The sequence below is a fragment of the Corvus hawaiiensis genome, chromosome Z, assembly GCF_020740725.1.
Source record: "Corvus hawaiiensis isolate bCorHaw1 chromosome Z, bCorHaw1.pri.cur, whole genome shotgun sequence".
Taxonomy (NCBI): domain Eukaryota; kingdom Metazoa; phylum Chordata; class Aves; order Passeriformes; family Corvidae; genus Corvus; species Corvus hawaiiensis.
The window spans coordinates 22,835,980-22,849,637 of record NC_063255.1 but is presented as its reverse complement, the minus strand read 5'-3'; the positions used below and the strand labels follow the sequence as shown (position 1 = coordinate 22,849,637).

Below are 13,658 nucleotides of genomic sequence, written 5' to 3'. Positions count from 1 at the left end.
AAGTCCCCAACGACTTCTCAGGCCAAGCTGGCCTTGGTGGGCTGTAGTCAGACCTGGCTCACCATGGCCTCCTGGTCAAGCCCCTCCTGCTCACCTCACTCCCAAAACTAGGGCGGCCCAAACCCCTTTGCCCAACTGGGCAAGCATCCCAGGGACACCCATTCCCATGAGAAGCTGCTTCCATGGTGGCACTGCTGCACAACATGCCAAGCATACCAGGCCTGGATGCAGCATCCACAGGCCAGCCCCGGAAGCTAACAAAAATGACAGATTTATTTGGTGGGTGCCTTTCCCAGCAGGGTGCTGGCAATGTTTGTGGGTATTGCTCCCATGTCCTGACCCCCTCAACCCAGATTAACTCATGGGAGAAAGTAATCCAGCCCCTATTTTGGGATGGGTGCCCTAACCCAACCCTGCATGTTGCCTGCAAGTTTCCAGGAGGATGTGTGCTCCCTCCATAAAGGTGGCTTTGGAAGAGGCCACGGTGGGATTGCTCCACAGAGTGGCTGTGGAAGGTGCCCACAGTGGGATTTACTGTGTTGTTTCCCTGGGCGCTCTTTGTGCTCGCTCCTGATAAACCACTGCTCAACTGCTCCTTGTCAATTTCCACACTGATCTTGTGGTTTTCACCGTTTTCTGTTTTTCTAGAATCAGAAGAGCAAGGAGGGTAATCAGGTCATCTTGCCTACGAAGGAGGACACCTTCTCAGGTGAGTACAGATGCGGATCTGCCCGCTCACCTCGAGGTGGGAGTTCTGTGAGCTGAGTGGGTTTGTTCTCTATGGCTTGGCTTAAACAAAAATAAATCACTTCCGTGATTTCAATTAAAAAAATCCATTAAACATTCTAATAGTCTCTCTATGGTGGTAATTTAGCATTATATTCATTCGCATCCAAAACGCTTCTCTGTGCCTGGTGAATGTACAGATATATATTTACTTTTTTTCCCTTGGATTCTGATACTGATTTTGGTTTGAGGTTTCTTGGTGGTAAAAGCGTTTTAAGCACTGCGTTTTGTTTGGATTTCAGATAAGAACAAGGAGCATAATTTTTTCATCACAGATTCAGAGCCTTCAGGAGGAGACTTCTGGAGAGATATAGCAGGTAGGCTCAGAAGAAGTAGAGGAAAAAGAGACAGAGGCTTCAATTCATAATCAAATGTCTGAATATTTAGTACAAGGGTAAAGATAAAAACAATTCCAAGCAAATATAACTGAGAGAAATGCAAATAGGTGGAAAGCAGTGACATTAATAGGAATAAGATTATTAATTGCTGGGCATATTTCAGCAGAAATTTCTGAAATGTTTCAGGTTACACAATGAAACAGGCTGGAAAAGCATAAAATGACAATAATTGAAATGTTCTCTTTGAAACCTTCCATTAAAAAGGATCACAGCTTATTGCTTTTAATATCTGTCAGAAAGACATTAAAGGTGTTTTATGACATCTATGCCAACATTTATATTATCTCCATGATAATGATCTCTACACAAAATGTATAATACATTTACAAAAATTACATTATACAAATTAAATGAAACCACCTTTTACTGATTGCTAAATGTCTCCAAGGGGTTTGGGAAAGACGTGATTAGAAGTTTTGATACTAAGTTGTCTATTGCAGTGTCTTAAGGAGAGGTTTTTGTTTCTTGGGAAAAAGGAATCTAATTTTCCATTTATGTAATGCAAACTGCCTTGGCTTTGACTATTCACGGTTAATTGACTGTCAAACGAGGTTGTTATCCTCAGGCAATGTCTGCAAATTTGCCTGTCAAATGAGACAGAGAGAGCAAGCGGGAGAGAGAGAGTTGTACACGGAGTGGAAATGAAGGAATGGGATCTTGCAGAAATCTTATATAATAGCAGAGAACAATATAAGATCACAAACATTTGCAAAATTATCCCATTTCAGGGAGTATTTTTTTTAGAAACGTTTAATAACAAGACCTGCTCTAGCAATGGTATACGATGAAGAAACCTATCAATGGTTTAGGTTTTTGTAAATTTTGTGGTTGAGGGATCGAGGTTGTGGACCAATGGATAACACCTCATTATCTTCTACACTTTCAAATAATTACCACTGAGAGCACAGCAGTGATACCAGCAGAAGTCAACCTTAAGAACCTGAGAATTTTTTGGAATACAGTACACTGTGCGTAGTCAGTGTCCTGCTCTGTGGCTAATTAATTTTGGGGAAAAAAAGTTGGATTTTTTTTCCTTTTATAAAATTATTATATCCCTGCTCATTTTAAACAGTAAATTATGGCTATAATTTGCTTTTTATTTAGATATTGCAGCATCCTCTCCCTCTCTAAAACTCAAAATGTTTTCTATCCACTGACACTGTAAGTCCACAGTAGCTATACGTTCTTCATGGTAAATTTAAATGTAAATTTCAGGGGTTTTTTACTGCCCTGCATGTTTTGCCTCTGTTCATAATCTTAAATATATTGAGTAAAATGAGAGGAGCGCCTGGGTGTTCGAAGGTCTTGGGACTGGATCTGAGATAAACTGGCTGTAAAGAAATGCAAAATGTTTAGGGGCAAAGTGTTTGTTCTGAGGATGATTTCTGTGCACTCTCCAAGCACAAGCAGCCTTATCTTCTGAGGAAATCATATCAGTCCAGCTATGTAGGATTGGGCCTTCTTAGTCTTCCACAGAGTTAGTGGATTTTATTCTCACTGCTTTTCTGCTTGGTTGTCAAACCATTTTGCAGAACATCCTGACTGTCCAGTTTTTTTAAAAATGCTTAATACATTTGTGAGTTGCTTAAAGCTCTGCCTTCCTAATAAGGTTAAGTAAGATGATATGGTCCTGGGAATTCCTCTTGATGTGAGATGAACTTGTATTTATTTATTAAACCTACTAAAGAGGGTCTTAAAGCAAAAGCAGTTTTCTGTGCCAGGGATGGTTGTTTCTAAGTGCAAGTGTTGGCTTCCTGGTCTCAGTGTGTCAGTGAACTCGCAGATTCACAACAAGAGTTCCTTCCAAGGCTGAAAAAGATACGGGCTCAAGGATCGCACAGCCGTTTGTCCTGCATGGCCAGAAAACTGCCAGTGAAAATCCCCCTTTGTCCCTGTCAGGCAGTGCTTGGAAAGAGCTTGAAATTATTCAAAATCCCACGGCAGTTTTGAGAGGTAACTGTGACTAACTTATGTAACTGGTCTATTTTCCTCGGGTTTGCCATCCTGACCCTCCTTCATTGGCAGGAGTTGAAGGGTAGGAGAACATTGCAAGGCTGCCTGTTTCTTAAAGAGGAGTGGAGTTCTGTAGGCTGTTCCTCAGCCCATCTAATTATTAATCCATTTTCATGAGAAAAGGGAGCCCTAAAACTGGGTGTTATTAACACCTTGAAGTCAACTTCTCCAATCTTGCTGCAATTCCCCTGATTTTATTTCTTGGTCTGTAAAAGATGCATTTTCAGGCAGTTTCAGGAAAATTCAAGCTGGAAACGGTGAGCCAGGTTTCCTTTATTTAGTCTTAAATATATTTTCAGGGCAACTCTGCAAATACTGCAATTGCTGTAGATTTAAAATACTTCATAGAGGGTTGAAAATAGCCCGGCTTTTACTCTATAGTAGACTGGACATTTGTGTAGTCTTAACTGGGATAAATGGAAAGCTCTGGGTACAGAAGTTAAATGACTTTAAATTTTATTATGGAAGGGTGTTTGCAAAAAAAACCCCAAAGAATTTAGAAGTTGACAAGGTGAAGTTTCAGATGTGGGATCCAGCACTGCATATTAATAGATAAATTGTATATAAATCTGCAGATCTTCACGACAGACAAATCTGCAGATGGACTGTAGGACTGCATCCTTATTTCTCTGATTTCTCATCTGTTATTATTGAGGAGCCCAGGAACTCTCTTTTAATTATTAAAAGAGGGTGGACTGTCGTTGAATTTCTTTATATTTTGCAATTTTCTTAATATTAGGTGTGTTTTGCTCATCTTTTAAAGCCTCATCTTCTGGAATCTGGCAAGCATATTACCCTCCATTTAAACCAAACCAAGAATTAGAAATTTTCTAGCTCTTGTGCTTCTAAAATAAAATTATGAAATAGTTCTCAGATATATGAATAAGGATCAGACCAAAAGCCAACTGATTTCTTATATTTAAAAAATATTTTGTATTTTTAGTTTGGTCACGCTTAGGTTTTTGAGTGTTTAGTTTGAAATCCTGAAACTCTTTTTCCCCTCTATGTGTTAGTACTTCAATGCGGATGTTTTTTAATCAGATGGCCATGTTTTAAACTTTAAATGGATGTTACAAATGAGGATTTATCTGGGCATAAAAAAGAACTAGTTTGTTTTAAATTTAAATCACTTTTGGGGGGCAAATTGCCATTTGAAACTCCTGATTTTTTAAGACATTTATCAGCCCCTTTACAGGAAAACAATTAAAAGATGCTTATTGAGTTTCCTAAAGCAGGCATATTTTGCCAAGTCCTGACTATCCTATTGATTATTCCCCCCAAAAAGTGGCATGAATATGCAGGATGCATGAATATTTTCAGTAAGTTTAGAATTTCTTCAGGACATACGCAAGAACTCTGTGTGTCTTAGAGCAAGTCATTAATTTCAGATGCAGAGGGTGCCTCTGGAGCACTGAAAGTCTGCTGGTTCACATCTGCCTCTATTTTTTTAAATGGATATAAATGTATATATCTATATATAGTTATATCCAGAAGATACCAGCAACTTTTTGCTGTGGTCTTTGTGTCTGCAGACAGCACTCTCTCCAGCTGAAGATACCGGTGGGTGTTTAAGTGGTGATGGACCAGGAGCGCCGTGGGCTTCACAGTGTCAGGGGTGAGGTGCAGAGCTTTTGGCAGATGTGTTGTGCTCTGCAAAGCACAGTTGTCATCCAGGAATAACGGGCATGAAGTGGAGACAGAGAAAGAGGAGATGGTTCTCCGTGATGTGATCTGAAACTGCAGGTGTAGTCAGAGTTGTGGAGGGCACGAGTTGGGGACCTGGTGCAGGGCGTAGAGCCAGGAGAATGGAATTATATTCCCAGACCATCCATGCTCTGTGCTGGACAAATCAGCACGTCGTGGTAGCTGAGTTGTCTGGGACAGCATGGAATTTTTTAGCTGCTTTTCAGAGAGCGCTCTGAGACCTTCCTGGGGAAGGATTGCAGGAGGTGGCACAACATGAAGGGGTATGCATCTGGCTTGTGGTTTTTTTTGTTTTGTTTTTTTTTTTTTTTGCAGTGAAGGCAAAGTGCATTTCTTTTGAGGAGGGTAAGTTCAGAAATATTAAAAATTCTAATGTTAAAAATTGAAATCTTAAGCGCTCCGGTGGACGTAGAGCTGATAAAATGGTGGCATCGCAAGAGCTGAGGTTGTGCCAATGTCCCACCCTGGGACCTCTGTTTTCCACTGTGCCAATTTTTGAGTAATTTTGGGGTGTCCTCCATGAGTGGGTGTTGACACTCCAGGTTAAGAAAGCCATTTGCACCTTTATTCCAGAAAAAGCGTCTGTGCACCTGAGCTCATCGGGAAGAACAGAGGCACCCAAAGCTTTCACTGAGGCAGTTTAAGTGGCCTGCAAATATTTCACCCTCTTTTGCCCTATCCAAGAGATGGGTGAGGCGCAGTTTGATTTTTCTGAACAAACTAGAATAGCCTTTCCTAAAGGAAATCTCCATGTCCATACAGGGGGGTGGCACAGCTTTCAGTCCTGCTGCTCTAAATGCTGCAAGTTTGTGTGCAGACAAGGCCCAGGAGGGTTATGGTAGAGCTATTAGGAGGGGAAGTGATTTTTTCATAAACTGATTAAAATTCTTTGGGCTTTCTGTTTGTTTGTTTTTAAACACCTATTTAGCTTTTAATTAACATTTAAGAGAAGGGAAGCTGGTTAAATATTCAATACCCCCTCCCTTTCAATTAAGGTAGAACAGTACACAGTGCGTGATGAGGCCTCTGGGAAGTATGGAAAAACGGAGAAGAGCAGGCTCCTGATTATCATTTTCAGGGGGACAGGAAAGGTGAAACCCATCTGATTATTACTGCTGTTAACAATAATAATAATAATGTTGATACTATTTTTTTTTTTAACATCAAAAAGCAGTTTAGAAATGCAATTATTCTTTAAAACCATATATCCTGGGTTTTGCCTTTAAATACCTCCATTTTTCCAGCCCCATTCTTTACTTATTTCAGGTGCAAGCATGGAGAATTTCCTAACAAGCCTTTTCAGTAGCTTAGTAGGGAGGCTGCAGATGCTGGGGAAGTTATTCTTCAAGCTACATGCCCTTATTTTCATTTTGATGCAGTTCTTTCTGTCCCAGCGAGTCAGCAACCTCAAGCCATACGACCCTGGGAGCTCAACTGAGCAAGTGGGAAAGAGCTGTATCATCACCATACTCCAGTCTCTTCCTCTTTCCCTTTCTCCTCCTTGAAAAATCCAGTTACCTTCTGTGTGTGAGCCTATTATCCCTCAAAATTCCACATAAAACACACAGAAAAGGACGCCTCAATGGAAGAACTGGATTGGGAATGTGCTAGAATTTGTAATTCAACAAATTCACCCTTCCTAAATTTAAATTCCTCCCTTTAGATTTAGTGTAGCCCAATTTATCTAACAAAATATTTTGTTTTATTAGCCATCCAGTTTAAAAAATAATTATGCCAGCTAAAAAAACCCAAAACAACAAACCCATTTTTCATTGTGGAAACTCCTCAAACCACTGCCCAAAGGGTGGATCATTTTTAAGCTCACTATATCTTCTACTGTGGTGAGACAACTTACCTGCAGAAAATACTTTGTTTTTACCAAATATCCCACAAAAATGAATTTTTTTTCTAAATCACCATGTTACATAAATAAGTTTTAAAAATGGAATTGCTGGCACCAGATAATAGTTGTGTAAATGTATGCGCCTGAATGAGTGGTTGCTTTTTGGCTTTTTTTTTTTTAAGGAATGAAGAGAGAGAGGAGATGCTAAAATGCAGAGCTATTGGATAGGCTTCATGTGCTATAACTTCAAGGTTTATGGTATATAGGATTGCATCGATTTTTAAAAACAGAAACAAATGTTTTGCAAAAAGATTTCTGACTGCATCTATTACGAGACTTTCCAATTCAACTTTAAAATTAGCCTATTGTGATGACACAATAATTTTTAAAGTAAGTGCTGTCTGTTGTGTGACGACACATTCAGTGCTATGGATTTTTATTTAAAAAAAAAGAAAAACCAAATGAAACATCAAAACCCAAGATATTTTCTCTGTGATTCTCTCTTCCAACTACATAAACACATGAATAGATTTATATCCCTGTCTCTTGTGATTACTTATCAGTAGAGTTAATGATGTGTATTTACTGGGTGGACTAAAACAAGAATTAATCCAATTAGTTCAATAATTGGTTATTTACCAAATATTTTCTTAATTATTGAGTCCATTTCTACTTCAGCTGTAAATAACAGAAAATCTCACATCAATTTCAGCTAAAGTGGTATCTTATTATTTTTTTAAAAGTTTTTCATAGCTTTTTATAGAAACAATTCACAGAAGTCAGGAAAATTTTTGCACTTGCAGAGAATAGTGAAAGTAACACCTTTCGTCAGAAGGTTCAGTTTTTAAGTCAAACTGTCATTCAGATGAATTTCACAACTTGTGATTTTTTAAAATTTAATTTAATTTGTAAACAAAAAAGGTTGAAGGAAGTAGCATGCATGTATCTGGAAATAGCCAAACTCTGTTACATAGAAAATTCTGTACTACAATATGATTAAAAGTTGATGTGAGCAACCTAAGACAGGAGCCCCTCAATTGGCTGACCCCGGAGCTGTATCCTTTAGATGCAAATACCACTAATGTCAATTTTATCTCAGCTGGATATAAATTATATCCAGTTGCAACACACCCATGCCATGGAGCTCTGGAAGATGATAAAGCTGAAGAGCTGATGAAGGCAAAAAGACATTTTTCCTGTGGATTTTGGAACAGGGTCCTGCCCAGCTGGAGAGCATGGGCTTCCCGTTGAGAGGAGAAGAGATGAGACTGTAGAGAAGGATCTTCCCCTTTCTCTGCCTGCTCAGAGTTGTTCTCTCATAAGAGCATCTTCAAGACGGGTTAGAGGGAAAGGAGGAATCAGCTCACCAAGAAGAGTATTGAGGAGATATCAGCTATTGTCTGCAAGAGGCTGTGCTGTAAGCAGATACTTCACTGAGCTAGAAGAAAATATGAATTTGCAAATATTTGTGCTACACACCCAGAATTTGTAGATAAAGCTCAATCTTACTCTTTTTTTATTTTTCCCCCCCTTTTTTTCCTCTGCAGATTCTCTGAAGCAGATGTGTAGTAAGGGCAACACTGACAAAAAGCACTATCAGTAAATCAATGACTTCTTTTCTTTCTCTTTTTTAAGGAGAACACACACAAGAAACCAATTCACCTCATTCTCTGAAGAAGGATGTAGAAAATATGGGGAAAGGTAAAATAAATAAGGGCCTCTTACATTATGAAACTGCTCTTTGTTTTAATAGAATATGAGGATAATAGGGGGCACTTTTGTTCTGCACCATATTTTAAGCTTGTCAAGTAACATATGAATAATATATGGACCTTTGGGTGGATATAATTGAGATTAATGCATATATATCAATCAATACATGACACTGTAATATAATACTTTAAAATAATATATTACATTGATTTATATTCATGGCTTTCTGCACAAAATCTATGGTAGGTCTATGCAACACGTTTTTTTTTTAATAAGCGCTAAAATATTTTGTCTAGAGTAATGAATTGCTCTACAACTGTTCTTTCAAGAATTATTTATACAGATTATCAAAACCACTTTTGCTCTTTGTTAGAGGAACTCCAGAAGGTTTTGTTTGAGCAGATTGACCTACGGAGGAGGCTGGAACAGGAATTCCAGGTGTTGAAAGGAAACGCATCTTTCCCAGTCTTCAGTAAGACAAAAAATCTGGGGGTTTGGTGTTGTGTGTGCATGTGGTTGGTTGTTGTCAGGCTGATAAAATGAGAGGGGTTCTCAGTTGTGCTGCCAATGATCTTGGGCTTAGTTCTGGTGAGGCCACGTTGGACAGGGCTTGGAGCAAGCTGGAATAGTGGGAGGTGTCCCTGGGGCTGGAACGAGGTGATTTTTAAGGTCACTTCCAACCTAAACCACTCCATGATTCTATGTTGACACTTCTGTTGTGGCTTTGCAGCTGTCGAAGCAGGGCTTTTGTAGGGAAAATACAAAGCTGGATGATTGTTTTGGAGTACATTCTACTGGGTTTGGTAGCATTGAATGCAGCGAGCAGACAGAAACACTTCTGGGGCCTCATGGGCTATGATGAGGTTGGTGGTCTTAGCCAACACCTCGGGAGCTTTTGAAATTGAGATACTTAATCCTCATTTTCAGGAGGTCCTTAGTCCTCATTTTCAGGAGGTTCTAGCTGATGCTGGAAAAATGATCTGGCCTTTTCAAGGACTAGAAATACCTGTTTGGATTTTTCCCCTTGTGATGGCCCTTTCACCACAGCTGATGAGCTGGGTGCTGCTGTCCAGGAGTCGTGGAATCTGCAGGGCACATCTCAGATAAAATGAAATGGGCACTTAGCAGGGTTTTTGTGAAGCTTCCAGAAGGTTGGGCTGACTGTACAGGGGTATGGAAAAAGACCCCTTGGTTTGCACCTTTTGAATAACACTGGAGCAACGGCAGAAAAATTCTTCCAGGAGAAATCCCACTTAGATCAGGATGATCCCAGTGGAAAAGGTGGGAACACAGACAGAATTTTTGTATTGTTCCAAGAAAATATGCTTGTCCCCTTTCTGTAGCACCAGTTAAGTTCAGGGAAGCAAGGAAGTGTGAGGACTCTGGGAATGACTCCATCTTTAGCCCAAATATTGAAAAATGTATACAGCTCCATAAATAAAGAAGAGTCGCTTGACATGATACAGATATTAATGAAAGGAGGATAACCTCATCCTTCAGAATAAATCCAGTCATTACTTGGGTTTGGGAGTGAGGTAATTTTCAAATAATTTGTGGAGATCAAAACGCTGCTGTGTGGTATTGGCGAAATGGCATCTTGGACTTCTGCCATTCAAGTCTCTTATTTATCCTTTTGTTCTTCTACAGTAAAATTAATGCTCTGTCTTTGCCAGGTAAATAAACACTGCAATTAAACCACGTGAAATACAATTCAAATAAAAGAAAAGAACAAGTACGGCCGACCAAGGAAGTGGTGACTGCTGTATGCCGGCTTGAAAAATATGTGGTTTCAATGTACCACAAAGTAGTGGTCAATTTTGTTCAGGATTAAAATAGAAAACAGATAATGTGCTATAAACAATATCTACAAGTGACCGTAAAGCCTATTTACAGATTTAGATTTACCAAAAAAACCCACCCCTCCTCCACACGTAATAAAATAAGAAGAAAAGGGTCTTTGTAAAGCAAATTAGTGTAAATCCATGTTAAGAGTGTTTTGTCCTCTAGTGCAGTACGTGTTCTAGCACAAGAGAGTGGGGCTGTTCGAGGCTCTTGCTGCTGGACAGGGCTGTAATTTTAGGTCAGGCATTAGAAACTCTTTTGCCAGGTTTCCCCAGGTAAAAACTGCCTCTGGTGTTTTGGGCAGGGAGGAGCCAGAGAGAGAAGTCTTTGGAGATCCAGCTAAAGGGAAGTTGAGGTAAAGTTTAAATTGTATTCCTGGATTCATTGTGTCTTGGAAAGACCTGAGGCTGCAGGAGGGACTGATGAGCAGGCAGGCAGCAGGGTTTGTATCCCAGTCAGGCTCCCTGTGGCATCAGCCATGCAGACAGGATCTCTGTGCCAGCCCTAAACCTGCCGAGGACAAAAACACACTGCCAGGGTAATTCTCTGATGGTTCCCCCGTCCTTTGCACTGTGAGGATAAATGGGAAGACTTTGGCTTTTAAGTCGTCTTAGTGTTTTTGAAATAGGGGAAAACTCATCCCTGTTTCAGCTGTCTTTCTCTCTAGAAAATGCTTCTGTCAGGTTACATGAAGTTTACTCCAAAGCCATCTTTTTTGGATCTTCTACTTGGAACTGAGCACTTTTGGGGTGTTATACCTTCATAGCATCAAGCCACCTCTCACAGCAGGGCTGTGCAGTAAATGGTGTTTGGTTTCAGAGTTCTCTTCTCATTTAAATCACTATTAAATGAAAACTGAGCTTACTTGCAAGCTCTCTTAGCAGTGCTATGCTGCACTCTTCTCTGTGGCTTCTTGTACCTGCTTAGAAGACGGACTGTGATAATTTATAAAACAGCAAGGTCTTGTCTCTGCTGGATTTTTCACGTTGCTGTTGTGCTTGAAAGCTGCAGGTGAAATTTTCCTTTGCCTTTAAGATCTCTCAATGCAGAGATCACTTGAATAAAATTTTAAAAAAAGATCAGATCACATGAAGAAAGTGAAAGTATTTGCTGTCCTGATAGAAATACAAGCACCTCTGCCTGGTAACAGGGTGTTCTCCTGGAGCCCTGCTCTGGTTTGTACCCTCGGTGTCGGGTGCTCCGTGTTTTGTCTGTCTGCATTTTAAACAACGTGGCAATAAAATGGCGGAGACACAGTCTGGGTACTTAAAGTATTTAATTTTGTGTTAAGAAAGCTATTTAAATATTCATATCTTTTCTCCTGGGTACTGCTTATGGCTTTGTCTGGGAGCGTTTGGACTCGGATAAATGCCGCCAGAAAAAAACGCTGTCCCTACCATTAACACCCCATTTCCACCGTGAGCTTGGACATTTGCTGTGCAGGACTGAGCAAGATCCCTGAGCTGGTTTTTTGGAGAGGTGATGAGCTCATGAAGAGGCAGCTGGGAGGAAAGTGTTGAGGAAAAAAGGAAAATTTCTCTTTGAAGCCTACTCAGAGTGAAGCTGGAGGACCTTGGTTGAGACTATCAGCTTTTAGTGACCAGGACAGGAGGCAGTTACCTTTTCATACTGCATGGTTTTTGTGGGGGGGCTAGGAAAAGAGGAATTGTAAATCTGTTTTATTTTGTTGGCTTATTTTTTCTGATGAAGTTGGAATAGAGGGAATAGGCTTAAAAGTTCTATGGGAATTTAGTTGAAATCTGAGGAACTTCATTGAGATAATGTCACCATGTCCTTTTCAATGTGATTGTGCTGGACTCATGATGGCTTCAGCCTACCAAAATTTCTCACTCTTTCTTTTGTTTCATTGCTCTTTTCCTGCCTCCTTTCCTTTTAAACAACAACTTTAGCTCATCATTCAGAGAGGACAACGTTCTTGTGTGAAGAGCTCTGCCCCCTTGTACTTTCTTCCAGGACAGGCTTGTTACTCAAATCAAAATTTTAGTGGTTGGAATGCATTTTCTTTCCTCTTCCATTTAACACCCAGATCTCCATCAGGCAGCTCTCCAAGTTATTTGGTTCTTGTAAATAGTTTGGTTTATATTTCTCTTTTTCCCACCCTCCAACAGCGGTGCTATGGAACACAGAGCATCAGTTAATCTCCTACTGAATGAAGTTTTGTCTGAAATGGTTATTTAGGAGGAGAATCAGGAAAGGAGGATCTACCGGAGCAGGAAGGCCGGCCTGTGCTATAACCCAGCTGCCCAGGATCTCTCTTTCAAAAACTTTTTGCCTTCCAAATTCCACGTCACTCTTTCTGGAGCTTTAGTTCTGTTCAAAGCTGTCAGCACAATGCTACAAACTTCAAATCAAACCCTGCATCCTTGAACGCTTTCTCCTCTCACATGCTGGACATTGCTGTTGATGTCAACAGATTTATGCCAAAGCAAAGAAGAGCAGTTTTTGCTGTTCTCTTCAGGGCTTGCAGAAGTTTGACTAATGACTGCAGAGCCTTGCCCGTGAGGGAAATACCTGGGAATAAGTGCTAGCAACACAAACTTAGCATCCTACATTTTCTGATGGGGGAAGTAGCGAAATCTAATTTTCCCACAATTTTTCTGTTGTCAGTGGTGTTTCTTATTATATAAGTATTTGTTAGGCATATGTTTTGAGTGAAGGACTTTTGTAATGCTTTTTGGTTTGTCAGTGGTGATTGGGTTTGATTTAGTTTGATTTATGTAAATTCTGCTGAGAGGTCTCTGTTTTAATTATTGCACCTACATTTTTGTCCCTCTCATACAGATAATTTTCAAGATCAGATGAAGCGGGAACTGGCGTACAGAGAAGAAATGGTGCAGCAGCTACAAATCGTAAGTTTACTTTCTCTGCTAGAAATGTTTTAAGGTGCTGCTTTGTGTTTTTTAAGCGCACACCTCAAGCTTTTCCTTCATGACCCATGCAAAGGCACAATTACCAAGCTCCTATTGCCTTATACATAGAGGTAAACATGCAGTTCTCAGCTGGTTTAGAGCCTAATTACCTGGAGATTTACTTTCATACCGTAACCAGATGGGTCTTCACGTTTCAACTAAACAAAACGTGTTGACTCAACACAGAGAGGTGCTTCTGCAGAGAGGAGCGGGGAGGAGTGAATCAGTAAACCTTAAGCAGTTAAATGTTTCTGCCTCGTGTGAGTTGCCAAGAGGTGTATTTCCGCCCTCGGTAGGGAATCTGCTCAATCCCAGCTTCTCACCAGCAAACAAACCTTAGGATGTGCCTTTTTCTCATTTCAGAAGAAGTGCTTAACTCAGCAGTAAAGGATCAAGTTGCCAAAACACGGTTCAGTGCAGGCACACGTT

The 13,658-nt window shown here is 40.2% G+C and overlaps 1 protein-coding gene across 1 annotated transcript in view; it reads left to right on the top strand.

Annotated features, from left to right (window-relative positions):
• Positions 1 to 13,658, top strand: part of SKOR2 (SKI family transcriptional corepressor 2) — a 34,375-nt gene that overhangs the window by 9,408 nt on the left and 11,309 nt on the right. Inside the window, exons 5-9 of the mRNA XM_048291365.1 lie at positions 649 to 709; positions 1,029 to 1,103; positions 8,380 to 8,445; positions 8,831 to 8,929; positions 13,102 to 13,169. Coding sequence (XP_048147322.1) covers positions 649 to 709; positions 1,029 to 1,103; positions 8,380 to 8,445; positions 8,831 to 8,929; positions 13,102 to 13,169 — 369 coding nt within the window. The remainder of the gene's footprint in view (positions 1 to 648; positions 710 to 1,028; positions 1,104 to 8,379; positions 8,446 to 8,830; positions 8,930 to 13,101; positions 13,170 to 13,658) is intronic.